Genomic DNA, 26,867 nt, shown 5'->3' with positions numbered 1-26,867 from the left:
TTATTTTAACTGAAGGATTACAATTGAAATAGATACCGGAAGGTGTTGACACTCATTTCAGATCTATAAACTGAGTTGTTCCATTACTCCTTTATCAATATTTTTCTTTAAAATAACAAATTTTTATACTTTCCTCTTATTGTAATTTTACATTCAGTAGTTGTTTCTTATTTAGGTTTTTTCTTGTCATAACTCTGTCAGGTCATTTTAGTATGTACACTTATGAAATCTAATGCAACAATTCTGCTACAAATTTTCATGCGTTTTTGTTAAATTTCAGTGTTTAAAAAATTTAACGCTAATTTACTGAAAATTATGTACCTTCTTTCATCTGTTATGACCTCTAGAATAAACAAAGTGAAATAATCCCTTTTTAGAGAACCAAACTTAAAAGCGTTTGTAGAACTTCAGGGCTTTTTTAAGTTTCTATAGTAAATTTCCAGTTTATCTATAGATCTGGGAGGGTTAAGTGCGTCAGTATTAAATGACTTGTGTATTTTATCAGTGCATAATACAATAATTATGCAAAAAGAATAAATGAAGAAGTTCTTTACACAGACATTAGTCACATCTCCTTTGAAACTCCCAACTAAATGCGGTTTAATTTTCTCCTCCTGTTTCCTACATTAGATGAATCACGGTCGGTTGCTTCAGGGCCAGTTTCTCTGTCGACTCTACAAGCTGCAGCACGTCTTCTTGTTCTCCTCCCAGCTAATTTGAGAATCCAGTAATAAGAACAAGCGGCTGACAAACTGTCTACACATACATAAACATTCTTGTTTTTATCCCCCAGCAAAATTGTATAATTAATAAGAAAAGCAGCAACAGCAGCTTGTGGAAAAACAAACTTTATTCTTGGACGACTGATTTTGTTTTTTTGCTTTAAAACGGACACAGCAGTTTAACGGAGACACTGTAACACAACATGAAGACAGCCGGATTTGTCATTTGAGTCATTTATACGTGCACTGATTGACAAATGCTTTAACTCCTCACACACACACACACACACACACACACACACACACACACACATATCTCTATACTAAACACAGACGATGCATAGATGGCAGGAAGACCGATGGATCCGCTGGGAGTGTGTTGATCTTCACACACTAATTGACGAAAAGTAAGTTGGGTAGAATCTGACTGTGAGCAGGTCTGGCAAGTAGTGTGTGTTTGCATAATATGTCTGTCGGAGGGACTCTCCTTCTGAAGACTCAAAAGAGACGTTTCTCGTAACTGCGGGAGAGGGAAGAGAGAGAAAAATAAAAAATAGTCAAGATCACACGACCGTCCATGATGCTCTGAGGTTTCCTGTTGAGACAGACGCAGCAGTGGCCAGAATGCAGGAAGTTTAACTGAAGGTTTGTGCGGTTGTGGCGAGACACGAAACTGAGAAATTTTAACACAATGAAATGTGAAATGAGGCAAAACAAAAAGAGAGGTTGTATGTGTCTGAATGTACCTGTGCAGGCTGTGGACTCCACCCTCCGTCTGAGCTGACGTTGTTCTCTTTTCAAATTTCAGGTCTCCAGAGTACATCATGGCTCTGAAGGAAGGAAACAAACATAAGAGTAGTAAGACTGAAGCCGTGTCCCACATCCACACTATGTACTATTTATATTCAGTATCGTCGCCTATTATTGCTTTTGTCTTTTTTCAGCACTTATTCAATTTTTTTTATAAACTTTTATTCTTTTACACCCTTTTTTTTTTTACTATTATCATCATCATCTATGATCATCAGATTTCTCATGTATTTGATTTTTTTTTTTTTTTTTTTTTTAAAGTTATTTTTTTGGCCTTTTTGTCGGCTTTTTATTAGATAGGCGTAGTGAGAGAGAGACAGGAAACAGGGGAGAAGAGTCGGGGGAAGACATGCAGCAAAGGGCCGCGAGCGGGAATCAAACCCGGGCCAGCTGCGTCGGGGACCAGCCCCTGTACATGGGTCGCCCGCTCAACGCGTTGAGCTATATGGGCGCCCATGTATTTGATTTTTTAAACTTTATTTTAATGTTCACGTTATTCTCTTTAATCCTTTACTACTATTATCATCGATTTCATTTTTTATTTGATTCTTTTTTACCCTTTATTTACTATTATCATTACTATTATCAGTTATCAGCAATTTTTTGTCTATTTGATTTTTTAAACTTTTATTGTTTATTTTATTCTCTTTTACCTTTATTATTATCATCTACTTCATTTTTAAACTTCAATTTATTGTTTATTTTATTCTCTTACCCTTTATATTTTCTACTATTATTATCATCGTCTGTTTTTCGACTATTTGATTTTTAAACTTTTATTTTTCATTTTACTCTCTAACCCTTTGTTTACTATTATCATTTTTTGCCTTGTGTTTATGGTTTTACCCTTGAAGTTCTTGTATTCCATTTAGTCTTTCCCTTATTAAACTAATACAGCATTTTATTATTTTATCTGGTGTTGTTGTATTGATTTATTTTGAAAACCTTTTACCATGTTTAACTATTTCTACACATTTGCCTCTCTGACCATCCTCCTTTTCTTTTTTGTCCTGTCAGAAAGTGCTTTGTAAACTTTTTTTTAAAGGTGATATATATGTATAGTATACAGTTTTTAATTAGCATAAAACTCAACAGACAAATTAAGTTCACCATTTCACATTAATGATGTATTTACATTTTTCAGCTTCTCTCCTGCTCTCTGTGCTCACATTTACTGCATGTTTAATACAGCTGAATTCAAAATAAAGCTGTTCTCATTTACTTATTTTTCAGTTTTTGTTGTCAGACAACTAAAAAAGTCTAACACAGTTAAGACAAAATCACTTCAGAGCCATTTCCAAACTGCAGCTCTGCACCGCTAAACTACTGATTTCATAATCGCGACTTCGTTTCACAAACTAATCAACCACACTAGTTAAAAACAAAAACTGTGCTGTGAATTCAGTTGTATTTCCATGTAAAATAATCGCTCAGAGAGGAAGTTCGAAGCTGTACAGTCCTGCCCCCACACACTCATTCACATCTGTAACAGCTGCCGTGCTGTCAATCACATATGCAGAGAGAGCTTTCTTCCTGAAGGGGTTGTGGACAGCAGACTCTCAGCTGCATTTGAAGCTACAGACACTGAAACAGTCAGTTTATAATATAATATTTAATAAGCTGAAGCTATTATTGTGCTCTCTTGCAGTTCGTCCAACAACTACTCTTAATGTCTTGTTCTGCCCTAGTGTGTGTTTACTGATTTCCACGTCCATTTTTGTCATGTAACTAACTTGTCGGACGCTCGGTAAATTGCAGGGTTGCTCTGACAGATAATTGTGTGTTTGTGCACCTGAGCTGGGTGAGGCTTTTGGCTCCAATGTCCTGGCAGGAGTGTTGAATGCCAGCGAGCAGATAGGGAACGAACTTGTGGATGGACCCTTTGTCCTGCACCGCTCCCGAAACACCCTGAGCAACTTTAATCTTATCACTCTCACTGTGAAGGCAGAGACAGAAAAAACAGTGAGTAGTGTGGTGGCACAGAAACAGTTCTCCTCACTGCCACCCAGTGGATCAACATTCTGCTCTACCGACACGCTACTGAACTGGAAGGGAAAACATCTGCTGTTCTGTGTTTTTTCTAACAGTCATCATTCTTCACCACCACAAAACAGCCACTGGAAATGAAATGAGGAAGAAGTGTTCTTCTGGGGAAAACTAGCAAAATGCGACAAACTAACAGATGTTAATGAGACTGGCTCCAGTATGTAAAAAGGCAACAGCCCTCTTTCTGATCTTTTTGGGCAGTAACAGTGTTTGTTTTACCTGAAGTATCTGGTCTGGGAGCCCAGGTTTTTGTCCATGGCATCCAGGGAGCCCATACCGCGGTATTTCTTCAGTCTGATGCCATCAGAGAAGAAATATTCACCAGGAGCTTCACTGGTGGCAGCCAGCAGAGAGCCCATCATCACTGAACACACAAAGGAAATAAGTTAAATCGGTTTATAGGACAGCCACTGAAAAGTAACCCCTTGAACCCTAAAATATGCTGACAGGATTGAAAGACATGTTATCTTTTAATCAAATAAATACTTAGAAGTTGCAGAAATCCCCCAGAGAACCTAAAAAGAGGCAGAATCAATCATCAGATTTTTTCCTTTTCCTGAACTTGTACTGTACATCACAAAACAAAATATAGGATATCTTGATATTAAATTTTTTTAATCACTTCATTTTACAGGTTTCATTTTCAAAAAGTGCCCAAAAATAACTCATTTGCAGTATTTATATTCTGTAAAAACAAAAAATTCTGCGCTCCTCAAAGCAACTGAGAGACCATTTGTGACTCGGCCGCAACCAACAGTTACATGACAAAAATTCTGGGACTTTTTTTGGGAACTCTGCTAAACTATGAGTTTTCTTTACACAAAGCACTTGAGAGAGAAAGAATATCTATAGTTTGTACAGCTACCATTTTATTCCTAGTATTGCATGTTTGAGGTTTTCCATTTTCTGAAAATAATCACAGAAATTAAACTTTTTTTAGCGTGCTTTCTTTTATGATTTATGGCATCATAGCATTGTTATACTTCGCAAAAGACATTTTGAAGTACTTTCTACTTCTATCTATGTTTGTGCTGGTTCCACAGAGGTGCTGGACTCTATATTGCAGTGAAAAAAAATTAAAGCATGTGACAGAAGCAAAAAAAATAATATCCAGAAACTGTTCATTAAATGTTTTTTGCTATCTTTTTGTGGTGTAATCTGGTTTTACACAAAGGACAAAATATTCCAAATCTACCTTTTAAATTATAATCCTCTCTGTAACGCTGCAGATGTCCATAAAACAACAACAAAAATAATAAATGTAATTGAGCTCTAAACACCAAAAGGTTCATATCTCTGTTCTGGGAAAAAAAACTAAAACTCACAGACCAAATATTACACACTGGATTAAACAAATGATGTCAAAATCTTCCACTAGAAAGAAAAACTTATATACTGAAACACAAATATAAGGAAAGTTTAGGGACTGAAGAATAACTGCTTGCTGTCAATTATGCAGACTTTGTGAAGGATGAATTATCTGTTTTAGTTTATTTCTGTATTTAGTTCTTTATGCTATTTTCTGTATATATGTATGTACGATGAAAATAAATTAAGATATTGTTAAAAAATGCATTGGAGCTTCATTGCTTACTATAGATCTTGTAGTCAAATCTGAAATAAAGTCTGATATGTTGTATTTATACTAGTGGCGGGACGCGATTAAAAAAAATTTAATCTAATTAATTACCGGCTTTGTAATTAATTGAGCGCAATAATTGAAGTTTTCTCAAATAGCAATATTTGACACAATAAGTGAAATTTTTCAATTCAAATAAAATTGTGGTTGACAGTTGAATCAATGAATAGACATATACGTGTTTATAATTTAAAATTTATTTTAAAAAAAGGAAAATGGGCCATATAGAAAAAAGTGATTTTGATGACTTAAAGCCTGAATTTAGTTGTTTTTTCCACTGTATGACACATAAAATCAGCATAAGTAGTTCAAGGAGCTTCAGAAAGTTGAAAATCCAGAGATTCATTCTGTTTTCATCTTTTCTGGGTCTGATAAATGGTGTAATTTTGATGGTTCTTTTTAAAGGAATATCAATCTTTATTTATGTAATTTTGAACAAAAAACATGAACAAAAAGTTTATAATTAAGTTATTAAAAGAGATATTTTTGTTGTTTAGGTTATTCCTCCTCCAAGGAGGCAGAGCCTCGATTTAGTAAAAACTTAAACCACAAAAATGTTTCATTTCTATTTATCTGCATTTTTCATTTTTCATCTGTCTGCTACATTCACAGATTACTGCAAATCTAAGTGCAATTATAGCGATTTTATTCAACATTTTAAGACTTTCTGTAAACTCAAGCACTGTCTAGAAAAGTGGTCTATTATGGGATGGCTACACCGTTAGCCGTTAGCATGACTCGTAGCTAACGTTAGCTCTGGTGCTAACAGCAACATGTTTTACATTGAGGTGATACCGTCGGCTTGAAGTGCTGCAGTGATCAGAAAACTCTTTGTTGTACAATTTGCACACAACCAGGCTTTTATCCAAGCTGCCATCAGGAAGATTTTTAAAAGAAAACTTTCTGCCCAACAAGCTCAATCTCATCTTCCTTCACTGTTCACCAGTGCCTGACTTCACTCAGTGCTTCCTGTGCTTCTTCTTCATGGTTACAAACAGACTTTAGGCTCATTACCGCCACCTACTGGGCTGGAGTGTTCATCAGAGTTACCAGTGGCCAGAAATGAGGGAACTGAGGAGGGTGCAATTAATTGCGTTATTATTTTTAACGCGTTACTTTCGCTGTAATTAGTTAATCGAAATGAACGCGTTAAAGTCCCAGCCCTAATTTATACATATGATTGTAACCACCCTTATTCGTACCTGTGGATGCTCCCAGAGCCAGGGCTTTGGCGATGTGTCCGACAGTCTGGATGCCGCCGTCAGCGATGACCGGGACGCCAAAACGCCTGGCGTACTCCGAAACTTTATAGACAGCTGTGGCCTGGGGTCTGCCACATGCAAGCACTGAAGAGAGAAACAGTGGGATTAATTAAAGGTGTACAGCTGAAGAAGTTGGTCATCTTAATCGCATGTTTCTGGAGATACAGTCTTGTCAGAAAATACCCAAATGAAGCTTGTAAAATGCAGCTTTTCCATCTTTAACAGTCACTTCATATGACATGTTTACAGTCTACAGGCTCCACAGCTGGCTAATGATTTGATAAATGGGCATATAAAACATCCCATTTGTTCTCAGAGCGTGACAGGCATGCGTTGTTCAACGTCCCAGGAGATGATGTTTTTGAGTGAGCAGTGAATGAGCAGACAGGCTGGGAACGGATCTCTTTCTGTTACGTTTGTTAAAAAGCGAGAATGAGGAAGTTAAACTTGTCATGTCAGCAGACAAATACCACACTGATCTAAGACTCCAAACCCAGTTCAAATGATAAATACATGCTGCCTCCGTTTAGCTCAACACGGCTGGTCAACTGATTCCAACTGCATCTTATTTTTAAGGACTTCAAACAATCATCTTTCACATTATCAAGTAGGAGACAGTAAATAAGTGCAAAACAGAAACATCCCAACAAGAGAAACATTCCAAATACCTTTTTTTTTAAAACCGCAAAACTTGACGTTTCCCATGAACTCAGGGCTGCAGACTAGTCATCCTAATTATCTTCCACTTCCAAAATGATTAAAACACATAATCATAGTGATGCAAACACGCCATAACAGTATTTTTTTCCAGGTGAGAATGCAGCTAACTTTGCTATATTTAGAGAACTGTGTTCTATCTGTCTTCATAAACTGTGCAGTCCAATAAACTCAAGCTTCAAATTCATGATTTTTACTGCTCTGTCTTTGGAGAATTGAAATTAAAGGAACAACACATCTTATCTCAGGCCTGATGCTGCTCAGACTCCATCCAGCAGGTGAGCAAAGTTATAGCCATGCCACAAATCAAAAGTATGGCTCCAAACGCAAAAAAAACCAAAACAAAACAGTGGTTAACCCCTTGAACCTGCTTTGAACAGTTCAGGGTTCAGAGGGCACACTTTTTACTCACTGCGGGATCAAGTTTCATTGCAAAAAGTTCTGCACTTTTAAGAAAACAGCACAACCATGGCTGGAATTAGAACTTTAAAAAAGAAAAAGCTATAAATGTCTTTTGTGAGGTATAACAAAGATTTGTCATACTTGCTTAAAACTTAATTTCTTTTAGAAAAATAGAAAAAAACCTAGAATCGACATGTACAACATTTTTTCAGGTGCCTAAAGGTTAACCCAATACTGAGGAAAAAAAACTCTACATACCACAGTTGTTTTACTACTACTACTTAGACTTTTACCGGATTTATCAGACGACATCACATCACACCCATCCTGGCTTCCTTCCACTGGCTCCCTGTCCGTTTTAGAATTGATTTTAAGATTTTGCTGATCACTTTTAAAACTTGCCAAGCTACATTTGTAATTTGTTGACCTCTTATGAGCCTTAGATCCTCAGGTGAATCCCTTCTGGTTGTTCCAAAGTCGAGGCTTAAATCTAAAGGTGACCGACCTTTCTCCATCAGGGCCCCTCGACTTTGGAACAAAACTGCCTGAGGAGATAAGGCTTGTAGAGTCAGTAATTTCTTTTAAATCACTTCTTAAAACCCATTTTTATAGGCTTGCTTTTTATGTGAAGTTTACTTTTAGCTTTAATTAGTTTTAGTGTTCTGTTCTGTATTATATCCTGTTTATTTTATATGCTCTCTCTTGTTTTATTTTAATTTTAGCTGTCTAGTTCTTTGGTGTGATATCATTTTTAATTCTCAGATTTTTAGATTTTTTATTTCTAACTTTTAACCTTCAATCTTATTCTATAATTTTTAAACTGCTTAGTTCCTTTGTTTGATATGCATGCTAATTAAGCTAATTAATCATTTAATTCACTGTCAGTTTTACTGTTTATTTGACTGCTCTGCCTTGTCTCCTTATGTCTTGCTTGATTGTCTCCGTGCTGCATGTTTTGACTGTTAAAGCACCTTGTGAACACTGTTCTTAAAGGTGCCATATAAAGTATTACTATCATTTTTTATGTCACTACTTGTTTCCTATCTGCTCTGTGGATACACAACCTGCAGTTCAGCCAAAAAGTCTCTGAATTTTTGTCCCATGACTGTTGGTCTCAGCTGAGTCGATAATGGCTTCACAGTTGTGCTGAAGAGTGGAGCTTTTTTTTTTTTTAAACTGAATCTGGTTTGTGTAAATAGTTTTTTTTTGGGTGAACATTTAAATGAGGTATATAGAATAAGTGACTTTGATGAAATATCATGATTTTAAAAAACAAAAATTCTTACAGGTTCTAGCTCTGAAAAATGCTGTAATTATGATGACTTTTTGTTAAAGACAACATGCGTTTCAAACCCACTGGCAGGTTTTGGGGTTCAGATGGTAAAATGCTGGTCTTTAGTAAAAATGGCCATTAAAACTGATCAATAATGACTGATGGACTGAAGTTTAACATTTAATGGTAGCCATTTTGTCAACTATATCACCAAGACAGAATATATAATGACAACAAAAAAATGTAATATTTGAATACCGATTTTTACTTCGACTACTACACCAGCGGTCAATAATCTGTACACATTTGGGTCAGCCCAACAGTAAACAAATACCCAAATGTCCAGTGTCTCAGCGTGACGACACCATCGGAACCGGAAACCAAAAGGTCAGTGAAGTGGGTGGAGGAAGAGTAACGTTCACTCGGGGTGATTGACAGGTAAGTGTGGACACGGGAACAAGCAAAACCCCAAAACCCCAAAGGCCAGCTCTCAGAACCGACTACAGCTACAGATGCAAAGCTGTTACTTATTTAATGTAGCAGACTGTGAATGAGGAGGAGGGACGAAAACACTGCGACAGTGAAGCCAATCAGAGGCCAGCACAATGACTTACTGGAGTATCCCGTAACAGTGGTTGGGGTTTTGGGGCTGTGGAGCTTTATAGCTGGTGGAACACTGAGGGGAGCTGGACATGGACGCACAAACACACTCACAACACACAAACACACACCATATGAACACCGAGGTGACAGAAGAGAAAGGAGGAGGCAGGTAGAGACAACCAGATGAAGATGACACGTAAATAAATGAAGAAAATAAGCAAAAGAAAATGAACAAGAACAACTGATGATTTGGGAGGAATCGTGGTCAAGATGAGGAGACAACTACAGTCAGAGACAAAAAAAGCCACCAAATACCTATTGATCGTCAAACTGCAAAGACAACAAAATTCACCCCAGTGACAATTTAGATCCAAAACTCAAAGCTGACAAACAACAATCTGAACTGCCTAATTTAAATAACAATTTAATGTCAAATGCCAGAATCACACAATAATTAGTTTTTACACATGGCCATAACGTCTGAGGGAAATATGAAACTATATGAGACATAACTTACTAGGGTTTGACCAGATAAAGGATCCAATATTCTGCATTGTTTTTTATTTCTTTGTATTTTTTTCTTTCCAGATTGCAGATAAAATTAATTAAAAGTTAAATGTATTAATAAATCATAATATCAAAAAATAAATATTAAAATATATTAAGATAAAAAAAATTATTTAGCAATAATTGCAAATATTGCCCGGCCAGCAGGCAGATGGGTTCCCTCACATTAGAGCCGGGTTCTGCTCCAGGTTTTTTTTCCCTGTTAAAAGGGTGTTTTTCCTGCCACTGTCTCCTTTGGGCTACTCTGGAGGTTCAGGCATATGGATTCTGTAAAGCATCTTGAGACAATTTGACTGTAATTGGGGCTATATAAATAAAATTCAACTGAATTGAAATATAAATGTAATTATTAAATATTGTGGCTTATTGAATATTTCAAATAAGTTTATTTTAATTTATTCTTTTTAAATAATGAATTTTAATTTGTGCTATTTTTTCAAACCATAATTTGTAGACACTTCTCTCTACTTGTAGTCATCACTCTGTGAGCAGTCATCAGTGAATATCAACAGTCAGAAATCAGTTAAACATATTTAAAACATTTTATTTGTGTCGTTACTTTTTCTTTCCAAATTGCACATAAAATGTAATAAATTTTTAAATAAATTCATTAATAAACCACAAAAAAATAATGTATTAATTATTGTAAATATAAATGTAATTATTAAAAATTGTGAGTTATTAAGTATTTTAAATAAATTAATTTTCATTTACTCCTTTTATAAATAATAAATTAATTTATAGACAGTTCTTGCTACTTGTAGTCATCACTACAGAGTGATGACTGCTCACAGGAGTAGTGTCATCACTCAATCATCAGTGAATATCAACAGTCACTAATAAATGGTGAAATTTTTTTCCATTTTAGTTAAACATATTTAAAACATTAGCAAAGACATATCAATTAAATTTGTGTTGGGGTTTGTGTAATTCTAAGATTTATGTTTTTACTGCAGATGTATGTCAGTTCAAAAATATCCGTTATCAATCTCCTTGATTATTCACAATCATATTGAAAATAACCATATTGGTCAACTCCTAGAGTTTAATATTTTTTCACAGCCATAAAGATGATCAGACAGAAGAGGCAGATTTCCAGGATCAGAAATGTCAACAATAATTAACTCCAAAGGCAACGTGGCAACAAACCATGAGAGTTTCAAGAGTCTCAAAAAGCATCCTACATGTAGAATCGATTATCTTCCACCAAGTTATAATACAACAGGATAAAACAACTAAATACTGAGCCATTACATGGCTTGTAATTAAGTCCCAGAATTAGCATCAGTCAAGCCAACCAAACTACCTATCTCCCTAAAATAGTTTCACCAAATGGAAAAACTGCATCTACCTCCACTATGATGTTCATTCCTCCCCTATGAATGGCAGCTACAATAACCACACTGAGAGATGCTTTGTGAATGCAGCTGAGGTGTGTAGTATTTGCTGTGTTGGGTAAATCACTCACCTTCCTGTGTGATGCAGATTGAACCACTGCCCATCCCAACTCTCAGTGCGTCCGCTCCGGCATCGATCAGGTTCTTAGCCTGAGCTGCAGTCACCACTGGGACACAGAAATGGAGGTTAGTGCTCGATAACCGCTGTGTTTTCTGCAAGCAATTTGTTCAGCAACAAGTGAGTTGAAAGCTTCAGGGAAGCACAAGCAATAGTTTAGACATTCAACAGCTTGATGTAGCTGAATGCTTCTTCTTTTCCTCAATGATATGGTTTAAACTAATCAATAACAAATCAGTTTTGCAAGTGCAAATGTACAAACAGCATCTACTTCACTTAGGATGAGAAGCAAGGATTAATAAAAATATCTTTACTGATGATCCATGCATATCTTGGTGTCAAAGCAAAGTGTCAAAGTGTATTTACCATTTCCTCCAATGACCTGCAGGTTGGGATACTTTTCTTTAATGTACTTAATCATGCTGATCTGGAAGATGGAGTTGCCCTGAGAAGAGTCCTGGAAGTACAGAAGCAACACACAACATCATTACCTGTAAAACATGGTTCCTTTCACTAATCCTCACAAAAAAAATAAAAATACAGTGCTGCTGTAATTCCATCAAAGGGGTCCATGTAACATTAGCATTAGCTTTGCTTCCACAGCCAGGAAATCATTCAAAAGTGACCTAAATACAGTGAGTGGGAGAAAATTAACAGTGTGTAAACTCAACTCTGATTGTAATGTTTATTCTATCCTGCACACAAGTCACTGTGCATTGACAAAAGCGCTAATTTCCAGCAGTTCCAGTATTAAATTCAATGTAACAAAACTAAAATCACTTAAAACACTGGTTTTAAGTTTGTGTGAGCTGCCACAAACTGTTGGGATAATCAATGACATTGACAATGAAAACACAAGGGAGGAGTGGTGTGAATTTTCAAATCTTTCCTTAACTGACAGTCGGCTATTTAAATAATCAATAACCTATTGAATCTATTGAATGAATGAAATACAGTGGACACACTTCCACATACTGATGAAGCCATTTTTAACCACTTTCACATAATATTTGCCACAAATCTGGCTCAGATACATTAGGAATTAGAAAAACTGATAATGTAAACACCAAGTTTACTTTGTTGAGCAACTGGCTCGACAAAATACAACAAAGTAAGTGTTAAACACAGCAAACAAGCAGCAATCTTTCACAGTAAAGAACATGTAACTTATCAATCTCAGCGTGGCATTATTTGAGACCTTTCTGAGCGGTCAGCAAATATACGTGTAACTATCTCATTTAAAAGTAAGATGCTCCACCGGATGGTACAACCTGGTACTACAAATCTACAATACATTTTTTAACATGCAGGTCTCTCATCGTTGGCCTTATTGGTAAATATAGCTTTAATTAAATTATTGACAGCACCTAATCAATTAACAATCAATTATCAACATCAAGAGCAGAGATAGATTTTAATATCTTCTGTCTATGAAGCCACTAAATACACTCAGGAAGCTCAAAACTCAACATTATAATGAACTTAAATTACGTAGTCAGATGTTTTGGAGGAAAGTGTTAATTAATAGACGGATTGGTAAAATCGTTAAAAGATTCTTCAACACACCCTAATGTGCTTCCCAAAACCAAAAATTGATCCCAAGTTGTCATCTTGACGCAGAGATTATGTTTTTTAGAAGACAGTGTAAGTATTGAATGTATACAGAAGAGTAAATGCCAAAAATTGTGAACAACCAATGTGAAAGATGTTGATAATTTTCCACATTTTATAATAATATTCTTTATAATGAGTTCATACACACAGCTTTTAAAGTATTTTAAAATACAGCAATATGCTTGAGTAGATCTTCACAGAGGCATTATGGGTTCCCTTTTACTGGCTGTTGTTAAAGGAAGAGTCAAACTTTTAGGGAAGTATTTGCTTATCATCCTGTGATACAGTCCAGTGCAGTTTAAGCCCAGTCTCTTTACACAAGACTTATCTTCTCCAAATCTATACTGTAAACATTTTTGCCCTCTAAAACCTAAACTAAAACCCTCCTTACCAGAACTACCACATCCACTCCACTCTGCACCAGCAGGTCCAGACGGTACTTGTCATCATTGTGGGTTCCGATGGCGGCACCACACAGCAGCTGTTTTCGAGAATCTTTGGAGGCCAGAGGGAAATCTCGGTTCTTCTTTAAGTCTGTGCGGGCGATGATGGACACCAGAGAGCCTTCTTCGTTCACTATGGGCAGTTTACCTGCAGGAGGAACCACAGAGATGAAAACATGATCATGCAGTGGCACGTTTATCTGCTTTATGTCACCGCAAATAAAATTATTCTGACAAGACAAACATTCCTCACCTTTCTTACTCCTCTGCAGGATTTCATTGGCTTCTTTCAGTGTCACTCCAGCGGGGGCAACAACTAGATTCTCTCGCCTTGTCATCACCTTTGGAGATTGCGACAAAGTCTCTAGATATGAGGTCAAGAGAACTATCGTATGCAATTTCAGGCTTTACATTACTATATGAGTAGACTTGCTATAATTCTTTTCTTACTTTAAATTTGAAATTGTTGTATTTTGGCCCTGTAGCTATTATTTAAAAAGTAAGTAATGCAAAACTCTGATGTCTATAAAAGTTTCAAAACTAAACATTTGCAGTTTTCTATTAAAATATGAGAAAAAAAAAAATCTTAATTCTTCTAATCCAAAAACTTGCATCCAAACCACAGCATCGTGTTTACAGTCAAAAAAGCGTTACATCCAAACCCTGCCCACCTCGCTCAGTGGCAGGTCATGGTCCTCCTCCTTCAGGAAATCGATGTCTCTGGAGGAGATTATTCCCACCAGCTTGCTGCCCATCTTGCCATTGTCTGTGATGGGGATGCCACAGAAGCCGTGGCGGGCTTTGGCCTGGAAGACGTCCCGAACTCGCTCGTTGGGGCTCATCACCACTGGGTCTGTGATGAAGCCCTGCTCATACCGCTGGGGGGAGGGAAGGAAGGGAGGAAAGGGATGAGGAAAAACAAGGATGTGGAAGAGTAAAGGGCGGCAGGCGAAGGAGATGTGAAAGGTATAAAAGAGACAGCCTAAACTCTACAGTTAGGGAGCAAAGGATGCAGAGAAAAATGTTTCTACAGGATCTAATACAACTACATTGAGTGCAGAGACAAGGGTATAAAACACGCACAGAATAAAATAACGTGAGATGACAAACAGGAAGATAAACATACAAAAAGAAGAACGGAAAAGACATTAGCCTTCTGGACCCCAAGCAGTTTCTGGGTGTTTTCTACTCCTGCACTATTTTTACTCACTGTCAGCTCAATATTCATTTCCACAATTTCATTTAGCAGATGATTTTATTCAACGTGACGTACATCTGAGAGTCGATACAACACAAGCAAGGATCTAGTCTGGAGAAAACAACCTGGATAAGAACCATAAAACAAGTTCAAGTGTGATAATATGACCTACAGGATCAGGATTTGTTTTTTTGTTTTTTTTTTGCAGTCTGTCAAGTGCAAAGGTGTTCAGTGAAGAGCTAGATGTTCAGTCTTTTCTTAAAGACTGAGAGAGACTCTCAAAATTGGCAAACAGAGGAGAAGAGTCTGGGTATCGACTAGCCCTGTTGTGGTGGTTGTATCAGGCGCCTTTTGTTGGCTGAACGTAGTGAGCATGAAGGAGTGTAGACCTGAAGGAGAGAGTTCAGGTAGGAGAGAGCTCCTACTGTAATGTAAAGTCCTGCACCTCTATGGAAACAGAACAATCATGAATAAAAGTGAAAAAAACTCAAAAATGTCTTCTGTGCAGGATGACGCTGTTATTAACGCTACACATCATATAAAAGACAAAAACAAAAAGATTTTTCTTACTTATTTTACAAAAATGGATACTACTTTACAATTTGCATATTTAACTAGTTTACATAGTTTTCTATTATTTGCTCTGTGGAGGTGTCTTTGAATTGTTGTCACGTGACAGTTGCAGCAGAGTCGCATAGTTGTGCTTAGTGTGCGAGTGCCGCATTTTTTGATTTTTACAGAATCTGGTGAAAACAAACTCTTTATTTTTGGAAAAATTTTAAATAAACCCTGTAAAATAAAGTCATGATTCCAGGCTTAGACCATAACAGCACATTACAGATGAGTAGTGAGACTAGAAATGTCCCAATAAAGTTTTTTTCTTTTTCCCCAATCTGGTCATTTCATATTCAGTGTCTGCCAACAACATTTTCCTAATACAAACTTGAAGTATTTAGCTTAGCCGTTGCTGTCCCACCGGGTGGAGTCTTTTTGTTTAATACTGCAACAACAAGAAGAGGCAGGCAAGCAGAGAGCAATATGGGGCACCATGACACAATCTTCTGTGAGGCTTAATGGTGTCGGATTTGCACACATGTATTATATCAAGACTAAATCTTTGATCTTATAGCCCAGTGGCTTATATATTGAACTGATACTGTGGCAGAAATAGTCATTATATTAAACAACTGACTGATATTGCTGCTCGTATTAGGTAAATAATTTTAATTTACAATATATGTGTGGCAGCAGATGTAAACAAAAAGATAGGGCTTAGGTTTTTGCAGAAATCTACAGTTAAAAATTTCCTTGATCTAATGATCAGGGTCAAGACATCCCTATTTCAATCCCACTGGCAAGTTTTGGGGTTCAGACGGTGAAAAGAAAAGAGTCCATGAAGCAGCTGTTATATTAAAGAAAGAAAAAAAAGGAGGAGAAAGAATTGAGGATAAGATGGAGTCATCATCCCTACCTTGACTTTGCGAACTTCATTGGCCTGGAACTCTGGAGTACAGTTGTGGTGGATGAAGCCGATGCCGCCTGTTAGCTGGGAGGAGAAAATACATCGGTGTGTGTGAGTTAGCATCACAGCATCCAAATGTAACAGCAGAACACCAAACACTCTTCCTATTCAAGGAAATTTGCATCATACTCACTGCCATAGCAATGGCCATGTTGGCTTCTGTGACGGTGTCCATGGGCGAGGAGACGAAGGGGGTTTTCATAGTAATTTGCTTGGTGAGCGCAGACGTCAGGTCCTGAAGAAGAAATAGACATCAGATTATTTAGTTCAGAATTTCAAGCTTCATGTCACAGTGGGAAATACACAAATGTAAATAGATTCAGGGTCCTGGCATTGTGGTATTACTTCAGGGACAAGGAACAGTGTCTTGCTGACTGTCACCAGAGTCAGAAATTCTTGAAACTTTAATATTTAGGACCTTAATCTCTGAGGCTAGCTGTTATTCTGATGCAACATTTACTGCACACCAAGTTTGGTGAACAGCATCACATTGTTATAACAAAATATAAAAGAAAGCACACACACATTCACCTCCTGTAAAAGCAATGAAGCACAACTTTGTTTAAATTCAATATTCACTGCTGCAGTCTTACTTGGTCTGGCATGAGCTGCAGCTTATGGCGTTGAATGCTAGTGAACTTTAAACCAGATATTGCTGCATAACAGATCACCCGACCTCAGTATTTGGACTTTGTGACGTCTCTTCTTGTCCTACGTTACTTTTTAGCCATTATCCCATAAATGTCAGTCACAGCTTTTAACAAAAAAATAAATGTACTGCTTGAGCTTGTGAAAGCATTATGAGCCTAACTGAGGATGTATTTACGATGGGAGGCGCACCGTCGATAATCCTCACCTTATGCGCTCCCTTACAAAACATCATCCCACACTCAGATTAGTTTAATACCACAACATCAGTTTTAATCCGATTTTGCATGTTAGTAAATATTTGTCCGTCTTTTTGACTCACCACTTGGTCAGATGTGAAGTCAATGTAGCCTGGAAGAATCAGGAAATCACTGAAGGAGAGAAAGCAATGAGAAAAATTACAGTTCTTGCATCACCTGTTCACTTTAACAGCTTTGAATCACGTTCAGCTAAGGAAACGCGTATGTGTTGGGTTATTTGACATAAATGTATGCTTTTTCCTGTTACTTCCAGATAACTATCAGATAACTATCTAACAGACAAAAATGTCTGTTATGCTTGAATAAATGAAACCCCAATTGGCCAAACGTGTCACTCTGAATATTTGGATCTCAAAACAAATATTCGGATACCACTGTAGCGGCCGAATATTCGGGTCCAGCGCTGACAAAAACATAAACATGAATTTCTTTCACAGGAATCAAAAACCAATTTCATGTTTCAAATGAGAGAAAAACATCCACGCCACCGATGAAAGACAGTGTGCCACCATGTGACAGTGAGGCCCAGAAACATGCATGTGATCCAAGGCATGTGATCCCAGTGCCAGTTGGCCATTAATACTAAACTTTGATGCATCAACAGCATTCAAACTAGTCAGCACTCAAAAGGTCTTCTGTGTGCATTTGCTTTGAAAATTGTTCTTTTTTACTCATTAAACACCATAACACACACACAAAGTATAAGTAAAGTATTTCTGAAGCTGATTAATCAATTCTTTTGAATAATTTTTGGATGTTTGAAATTCTTCTTGAATGCATTATGGAATTATTTGTTCAATAAAATACCAGAAAATAGCAAAAACATACTTTTTTGCTTCTATATGCAATCACAACTCCTAAACACAAATACATTCTTTTAAAAAGTACATAACAAAACACAAAGCAGTGAATGCTCATTTTTAAAAAGCTGTAGCCAGCTTGACAGATACAAACTCATGTCAATTTTCTATTAATCAGCTATGAATCAATGGGCAAATTATGACTAGACGTGTTTGTTACAGCATAGAAAGCACAGAAGAATTACTCATTTCATATACTTATTTTAATATTGTTTTAGTTGCTCAGTTTTAAGATGGAGAGTAGCTTTTGTACTTAAGGAGGACATCTACACACATGCTCCAAATATAGCCGGGGTCTACACAGTGCAGCATAACAACACAGGCCCGCGTAAGCCGAGACCTAAATTTAGGTCGAGAGAGTACCGAAGGCATGTGTTGCCCCTCCTAATTTCCAAGAAGCTGTGATTTAGAATACACCAGTGTTTTCACTTTCTTAGACAGGTACAAGGGATCCTTTCAGACTGACAGTGTGTAATTAAAAAAAGTGAAAACAACTGCAGCCTGTGGGGAAAGTTCAAATGTGTTTGAAAAGCGCCATCTGTGTTATACAGACACAGAATCACTAGTTGTGCAAACAGTGGTGGTTGATTAACCATTAAACATCTGTGTTCTTGAATTTTGCAACAACATTCAACTTCAAGGGACACTAGTTTTAAAAGTTAAGCTCAGTTAGTGTTACTTAGCCTGTGAAAGCTGCTGTGCAATAACTAAATGTTCATGTAGCAAAATTTCCCCATTATTGTTTGACTAGTTAGAAACTGCTATTGGCTGCATAGTGGGAAATGTAGGATCCTCTGTTTTATTAGCTCTACCTATAATTAGGGCTGTGTTTTTAAAAAAAAATCATTTTCATTCTAAATTAAGCTGTTGATTGTTTTATGCTTTATAAAAGGTCAGAAAATGGTAAAAGTATTTCCCAAGTCAAAGATGACATCTTCAAATGTCTTGTTTTGGCCACAGCACAAAAAAATTAAACTTTAAGAAACAGAGGAGAAAAGAAAATAGAAAATATTGACATTTAAGAAGCTGGAATAAGAGCATGGCTTGATAACTGATCACTCGGTATGAAAATAATTTGCAATCAATGGACACAACATTCTGTAAGAAAATGTTTAAGAAAGTGTTGGAGTTCCAGGACAGTCTATGTATAAAGTTAAGTTAGGTTAAGCTAGGAATAAAGAAACAAGAAGATATTCACATTTAAGAAGCTAGAGTCAGAGAATTGATTAGTTGATACAAATCTCGCTGGCAATAAATTCAATAGTACTTGTTGCAGCGTTGCCTTTAAGTGGGGTGGTAAATGTATCTTTAGATAAATAATAGACACATTAATCTGTAATTAAAGGTCCAAGTTATTTGTTTTTCAGTTCTAATGTTATCTAATATTAGGGTCTCATACTGGAGCACATTCAGTTTACTGTGATGGAGTAAATAAAAAAACTAAATATTTACATTTAAGAAGCTGGAAATAGGAGAATTGATTATCCTGTATCAAAATATTTATCAGTTAGTGTGTTTTTCAGCTTTAACAAGTCTATAATCTAATAATAGAGTCTAATACTGGAGTTTCATGGGTCTATGTATAAAGTTAGCCAGCTTAGTTTAGTAAGGTAGCATGTCATTGAGTTCACTGTGATGGAAGAATAAAAAAATGAAACTATTCACATTTCAGCATGTGTAAATAAGAGAACCGGATGACAATAATTGGCAATTATTTTATAGAGTACTTCGTATTTCGGTTTTAATAAAAGTATAGTGTAATATTAGGGTTTAATGCGAGTTTTATGACAGTTTATGTATAAAGTTAGGTAACTTAGTTTAGTAAGTTAGTATGTCATTCAGTTTACTGTGATGGAGGAGTTAAAAAACGTGAAAACATTCACACTTAAGAAGGTGTAAATAAGATAATTGACTGCTCTGGATAAAAATAATTGTCAGTTAAATAAATGCAGTAGTTTGCTTTTCAGTTTAAATAAATATGTAATCTAATATCAGAGTATAAGTCGAGTTTTATGGCAGTTTATGTATAAAGTAGGCTAGGTTAGTTACTAAGTTAGCATGTCATATTCAGTTTACTATGATGGAGGAGTGAAAAAAATGAAAATATTCACATTTAAGAAGATATAAATACGAGAACTGATTACTCTGGATGAAAATAAATGGCAATTAATTTATTAAAGTAATTAATTAGGTTTTCAGTTCTAACAAATATATAATCCAATACTAGAGCTAACTCGAGTTTCTTGACAGTTTATGTCAAAAGTTAGCTAGCTCAGTAAGACTTAGTTAGCATGTTAGCTCACGCACTAAATTACTAAGTCAGCACACAAACAAAACACACAGAGTGTTTTGGGCCCGGTTAGACCCGGGACAGAGGACCGGGAGTGATCGTGTGTCTTTACTTGTACGTGAGTCCGTCGCCCCCGTTGAACAGCTGTTGCCCCGTCAGCCCGTCCTCGGGGACGTAACCGGTCTGTCCGCTGATCAGGTAGTCCGCCATGTCGTCCCGGCAGCCTGCCAGTCGGTCCGCTTCGGTCTCCAACCGACGTCAACCGGAGCCGCTAAAAAGGCAACGAGTGAGCGCGGGGAGCGAACACACGAAAATGGACACCGAGAACTTTCTGACTTCGACCTCCTCGGTCAGTTAACCGTCCGAGCGTCGACCTGCTCGTCGCGCCTCTGAGCCTCTGAGGAGCCGCGGTGGTCGCAGCTACCGTTCCAGTGTGAGTTACCGGTTAAAACGGGTGCAGAAAACGCAGCGGTGGAGAATACAACGTGTACTTCTAGAGGCCTCTCTCCCCGCTGCGGATCCGTTCATGTTCTCCTGCAGCTCCTGCGGACACGTGCGTCGTTCCCGTCTGACAGGTTTCCGATTGACGTCACATCCGGCCGACCCGCCCCCTCTTTAATATGACTGCAGTAGAAGCAGCTCTGAAAATGCAAGGAAAAGGAGACTTTCACAGCAAGTGTGTGTGAAGGAAAAATGATGTAGAGGAGCCGGATGTGAAGCCAAGAGGACCAGCTGCATCATTCTAGTGAACAGCATGAGTCTGCAGCACAGGAAGCTGCATTTTTAGGACCTCATTTCTAGGACCCTTGTTTTGTATGAGCTCCACTTGTTTATTTCAACAGGGAGCAAGCTTTTCTATTCCACAAATACTGGCAATATAATGAACTAGGTACAGTTTTGGATCGAATAAACCTTTAACTTATAAGGTAGAAAGTACAGTTTGAACAGAATGTGGTGTTTCTGGTGGGATAAACCTTTAAACCCATAACTTGTACGTTAGAAAGTATGAAAAAGATAGCATTATTTCTGGACATGAACTCCTTTAACTTCAATGCACTTGGTCCACCGATGTTCAAGCTTCACTGATTCTCTTCAACAGCATGCAGTACCTCTTCATCAATCTGAAAATGGCAACCACATAAGTTTGAGACGTAGAAGTCAGACTGTGCAGGTCAGATCAGTAAGGCTCATGGTTCAACAGTTCAAACCCACATTTGGCTGCTTCTTCCATCTGATGCTGAGTGGAGGACATATTGTCCTGAAGCAACAGAAGCCAGCTCCAAGCTTTCGTCTCCTTTTTTCTTCGATTGCCTCGAACATTTGAGTTTTTGTGGATGGCGATATAAGGCTTTGTAGTAAACAGTTATGGTCCAAAATGGGAGTTCCTGGGCCCTAATACCACCCTCATTTGAAATGTTTACATTTTTTTCCATTTTCAAGGGCTAATAATGAAAATGTGCCTTATACTGGAGCCATTCAGTCATTTGGATCTGCTGAAAATGGTGTTTTTGTTCTCGGCAAATATCATGGTTGTGGCAGTTACATTTCTCCATCTACTATGAGGAAGAGGAGACAATACAAACAAGACCACCAGAGACACCGAAATCGTTTCTTTTTAAAGAATAAATGAAATATAAATGTCCTCCATTGAGGAATCTATTATATACTCTTATACTCTTACAGAAATGTTCTGGGGCTCCAACACCATCCTTGTGTGAAAATGTGGTACTTTTGCCATTTTCAAGGGCCAATAATAAAAAAAAAAAATCTGGCTTCTGCTGGAGGTATTCAGTCAATAAGTACAAGAAGGTCTCTGAAAACTTCAATTTGTACCTAATATTTTCTAAAACCTTGTTGTATTTGTTATGAAAGATTCTGTTTTTTCATTAATGCTCTAGTTTGCAAGATTTTGGAGATGTATATCATTTGGGAATGTGGGTTTAGAGAGTTTTAAGCATTCACATTATAATATTTTACCCATTTAATGTGTTTTGGAATCCATGCCTTCCTATATAGCATGTGGAGAATGCACAGACACAGCCACTTACTATTTCAGAGGATTTCTCTTTGTCACAAACAATCTACTTGATGAAGGTTTAGCACTAAAACTAGACAAATAAATGCATTTTTCATAACAAATGTGCAATATTGTATTAGAGAAACAGAAAGAACACCAACAAATCCAGCGAGTGTCTTTGAACAAGGCCTTTGGCTAGAGTGGGAAGAAAAGTTTTATCAGGAGGAAACTTCCACCTCAACCAGACTCAGGAAGGGCAGTCTTGACTGGCTGAAGAGAGGAGAGAGAGTATGTTGGGAGTGAGAAATTCACGCCTTCGGAAATAAGAAACTGCACAGACGCCAGTTTCAAAATCAAACCTAAAGTGAAGTTAAAATGTACTCCAAAAGGCACTCATTATTAACCTTTTTGCCAGTGTTCTATACACTATTGTTCAAACGTTTGGGACCTTCAGCGCCTACTGGGGCAGCTTGCATCCAAGTGTGAAGCCTAAGGCCATTATTCTCCGCTGGAAACTAGTGGATTGTTCCCTGTGGGTTGTGGGTAAGCTGCTGCTCAAAGTGAATTAGGTAAAATATATCAAGATCTTTTTCACAAGTGATGGGAAAATAGAAAAGTAATGCAGTACAGAACCATCAAGATCTTGAATCACCCATTGGACTTACTGGACGTTTCAACCCCTCAGCTGTGGTCATGAGGTCGGGACAGTGACTGAAAGAATGAGATGGCAGATACAAGGAACCAAGGAACGTGGTGGAGTTATGTGACAAACGGCGTACGTTTGTCTGTCTGTTAGTCTGTCTGTCTGTTAGCAACATGACTCAAAAACGCAGTAACGGATCTGGATGAAATTTTCAGGTTAGGTCAGAAATGACACAAAGAACAAGTGATTAGATTTTGGCAGTGATGCGGCTTATTGTTTGGATCCACAGATTTGTTAAAGATTTCTGTATCATTGCGAGATAGCGGCACGGCACCACTGTAACTATGACAAGTGAGTGCTACGTCAGCTGCCTAGCAGACGATCACATGATTGCAATCCTTCTACAAATCCACCGCTGCGGACTTATCGGGACTTATCCATTGGAAATGATAGAAGGAACAATCGATTAAATTGTAGGGGTGTTTCCGAGTCCCATCAGTTCCCGCTGCCCGCTACATACACTATATTGCCAAAAGTATTGGCTCACCCATCCAAATAATCAGAATCAGGTGTTCCAATCACTTCCATGGCCACAGTTGTATAAAATCAAGCACCTAGGCATGCAGACTGCTTTTACAAACATTTGTGAAAGAATGGGTCACTCTCAGGAGCTCAGTTATTTCCAGCGTGTAACTGTGATAGGATGCCACCTGTGCAACAAATCCAGTCGTGACATTTCCTCACTCCTAAATATTCCACAGTCAACTGTCAGCTGTATTGTAAGAAAGTGGAAGTGTGTGGGAATGACAGCAACTCAGCCACCAAGTGGTAGGCCACGTAAACTGACAGAGTGGGGTCAGTGGATGCTGAGGAGCATAGTGCGAAGAGGTGGCCAACTTTCTGCAGAGTCAATCGCTACAGACCTTCAAACTTCATGTGGCCTTCAGATTAGCTCAAGAACAGTGCTTCAGCAGAGAGCTTCATGGAATGGGTTTCCATGGCCGAGCAGCTGCATCCAAGCCATACATCACCAAGTGCAATGCAAAGCCTGGGATGCAGTGGTGTAAAGCACGCTGCCACTGAACTCGAGAGCAGTGGAGACGCCTTCTCTGGAGTGACGAATCGCGCTTTTCCATCTGGCAATCTGATGGACCAGTCTGGGTTTGGCGGTTGCTAGGAGAACGATACTTGTCGGACTGCATTGTGCCAAGTGTAAAGTTTGGTGGAGGGGGGATTATGGTGTGGGGTTTTTTTTCAGGAGCTGGGCTTGGCCCCTTAGTTCCAGTGAAAGGAACTCTGAATGCTTCAGCATACCAAGACATTTTGGACAATTCCATGCTCCCAACTTTGTGGGAACAGTTTGGAGCTGGCCTCTTCCTCTTCCAACATGACTGTGCACCAGTGCACAAAGCAAGGTCCATAAAGACATGGATGACAGAGTCTGGTGTGGATGAACTTGACTGGCCTGCACAGAGTCCTGACCTCAACCCCATAGAACACCTTTGGGATGAATTAGAGTGGAGACAGAGAGCCAGACCTTCTGGTCCAACATCAGTGTGTGACCTCACAAATGTGCTTCTGGAAGAATGGTCAAAAATTCCCATAAACACACTCCTAAACCTTGAGGACAGCCTTCCTAAAAGAGTTGAAGCTGTTATAGCTGCAAAGGGTGGACCGACGTCATATTGAACCCTATGGATTAGGAATGGGATGTCACTTACGTTCATATGCGAGTCAAAGCAGGTGAGCGATATACCTGCAATATAGTGTATTTAGGTCACACAATTCGGTATCCGTACATAACGTACACATGCATAACACACGCCTGTGCTCAGCGCAAGGTCATTTTGTTTGTGGGTTCATCTATATTAACCCTCCTGTTGTCCTCATTTACGGGCACCAAAAAATATTATTTCCTTGTCTGAAAAAAATCCCAAAATTCAGTAAAAAATTGCCCAAATTTCCAAAAATTTGCAAAACCGTCAGGAAGAAAATTCCAATAATTCCTTAAAAGTTTCCCTTAAAAGTTTGATTTTGAAAAAAATCACCCAAATTTGGCAAGAAAATTCTTGTAAATATTTTCAAAAAATGAGTAAAAATCTTCCAAAAAAAATCCTAAAAATATCTAAAGTGATTACATACACATCAGTAAAATTCCAGCGAAATGCGCTGGATTTTGGTTGATTTTTATGTGAATGTTCTTAAGAAACATTTTTAACATTTCTTTATTTCCACCAAAAAATGTTCAAAGATTTCCCAAAAATGTTGAAAATGTGGACATCAGAAGTTTCACTGTGAAAATATATATTTTTTCCCACATTTTCAAACTTTAAACCGGGTCAATTTTGACCCGCAGGACGACACAAGGGTTAAGTGGCCACATTCTATAGTGCCATGATTTCTGATCATCAATAATAAACATGTTGCATCTCTAAAAATACACATATCTATATCATATTATAACCTGAACTGGTATATTTGGCAAAACTGATGGGACTAAAATGAGTCCTACTTATTCTTACCTCACCTAGTTCTACAGTGATGTCCAACCAGCCCCATAGAGCTGGCTAATAACTGGAGGTTGCTGTCGGTCGTGCTTCGGAGTGAACACTTGGAGGCGCTGTCCTCCCCTACACCGCCCGTCACTGTGCCAATATGAAACTCAGTCACCCTCGCAGAAGGTCAAGCAGAGCAGTGGAGCAGTTAATACTATCTTGGCACACTATTCCATCTCGCTATATTAGGCTGCGGCAGACTTACTGAGCCGAATGCGCAATAAGGTGCCAATCTGATAATGTCAGAGGTGGCCTGGGGTTCAGCAACATGCGTCAACACTGCGGGGACCGAGAATATACGGACTCTATCAAACTTTTCACACTGTTGCTGAAAACGCTGTGAATAATTCATGGCAGATGCAGGGTGACGGTTCACACATGCATCTTTTCTATCATTCACAGATGTGTTGAACCCAAATACAGATCTGAAGCCGGAATATATCACATGCTTGAACCCTGGAGCATTATATTGACTAAAAACAGTGCTTCATACTGACATTATACTATAGTAATGATTATAAAGTCTTAAGCATCCACACGAGGCTTATCAGGAACAATGCGCCGGCCAGTGTCCACAAAACAAGGCTGCATTTACACATTTCAGCTACATTTATCTGTAAAAGTTGATTTATTCTGCATGTGATGCCATGTTAGGGATCATTATTTCCTCACAAATCCTCCTGTAAATCCTTCCTGAAAAATCGGCCATTTTTAACACAAACATCATACTACAATTTTTTTGGGAATGTGTTGCTTTTACTTTATTCCCATCTATTTTCCAATCATGGGTTGGCATTTGGGTGCATTTCAGATATTTTCTGCCCCTCCAGGCCTCTTAAATCCCCAGAAAAAACTGCTTTCAAGTGCTTCATGATTGTGCTTCTGAAACAGCAGCTCCAAAACTTTGAAACAACCTTCCTCTTTCAAATGTTTCTCCTCGGTTGACTTTTTCAAAGAAAAACCTCAAGACAAACATCTTTTCAGTGGCTTTTTGCTGCTCTTAATTGTCTTAATAGTTCAAAATTATTAGTGTTTTAGAAATTGATGCTAGAAGTTGCTGTTCTTTTTTGCCAATTCTGGTATTTTATACTGTTTTTGTTTTACTATTTGATTTAATAAGCTTTACCTTGCCTTGATGCTTGCAGAAATGTTCTTTGCTGGTCAACACAGGTTCTTTATGCTATAATAAATAAATCAGATTTAATATAAACTGAAATAGAATTCTGTGTAGTGTGTGATCTGTTGTGTATGTGCATATAAT

General features: G+C 37.8%; 1 protein-coding gene across 3 annotated transcripts; it reads right to left on the bottom strand.

Moving 5' to 3' along the window:
* Positions 1-832: 832 nt before the first annotated feature.
* On the bottom strand, positions 833-20,974 carry impdh2 (IMP (inosine 5'-monophosphate) dehydrogenase 2). 3 transcript variants are annotated; one of them, XM_055013170.1, is made up of 15 exons: positions 20,504-20,973; positions 17,304-17,352; positions 16,467-16,568; positions 16,283-16,357; positions 14,285-14,491; positions 13,867-13,954; positions 13,562-13,761; positions 11,923-12,013; positions 11,510-11,605; positions 9,486-9,557; positions 6,420-6,563; positions 3,798-3,942; positions 3,325-3,468; positions 1,469-1,552; positions 833-1,242 (listed from the first exon to the last, which is right to left on the bottom strand). In XM_055013170.1, the coding sequence occupies exons 1-15, from the start codon at positions 20,599-20,601 to the stop codon at positions 1,221-1,223; spliced, it is 1,617 nt and encodes a 538-aa protein (XP_054869145.1). In that variant the 5' UTR covers positions 20,602-20,973; the 3' UTR covers positions 833-1,220. The 3 variants fall into 3 exon arrangements, with proteins under 3 accessions (XP_054869145.1, XP_054869144.1, XP_054869146.1); XM_055013169.1 differs by having other exon boundaries at positions 13,562-13,954; positions 20,504-20,974; XM_055013171.1 differs by lacking the exon at positions 9,486-9,557 and having other exon boundaries at positions 20,504-20,972.
* Positions 20,975-26,867: the final 5,893 nt, after the last annotated feature.

Source organism: Amphiprion ocellaris, chromosome 8 (assembly GCF_022539595.1).
Source record: "Amphiprion ocellaris isolate individual 3 ecotype Okinawa chromosome 8, ASM2253959v1, whole genome shotgun sequence".
In the NCBI taxonomy this organism is placed as follows: Eukaryota; Metazoa; Chordata; class Actinopteri; family Pomacentridae; genus Amphiprion; species Amphiprion ocellaris.
The sequence above is the reverse complement of the archived record's forward strand: the minus strand, read 5'-3'. Positions and strand labels throughout refer to the sequence as shown.

Coding starts and splice junctions, on each gene's coding strand:
- impdh2 (XM_055013169.1), bottom strand. CDS start 20,601: ATGGCGGACTACCTGATCAGCGGACAGACCGGTTACGTCCCCGAGGAC. Junction 11,606..11,922: donor GCAGGTCATTGGAGGAAATG/GTAAATACACTT, acceptor TCTGTGTCCCAG/TGGTGACTGCAGCTCAGGCT. Junction 1,553..3,324: donor AAAAGCCTCACCCAGCTCAG/GTGCACAAACAC, acceptor TCCTTCCTTCAG/AGCCATGATGTACTCTGGAG.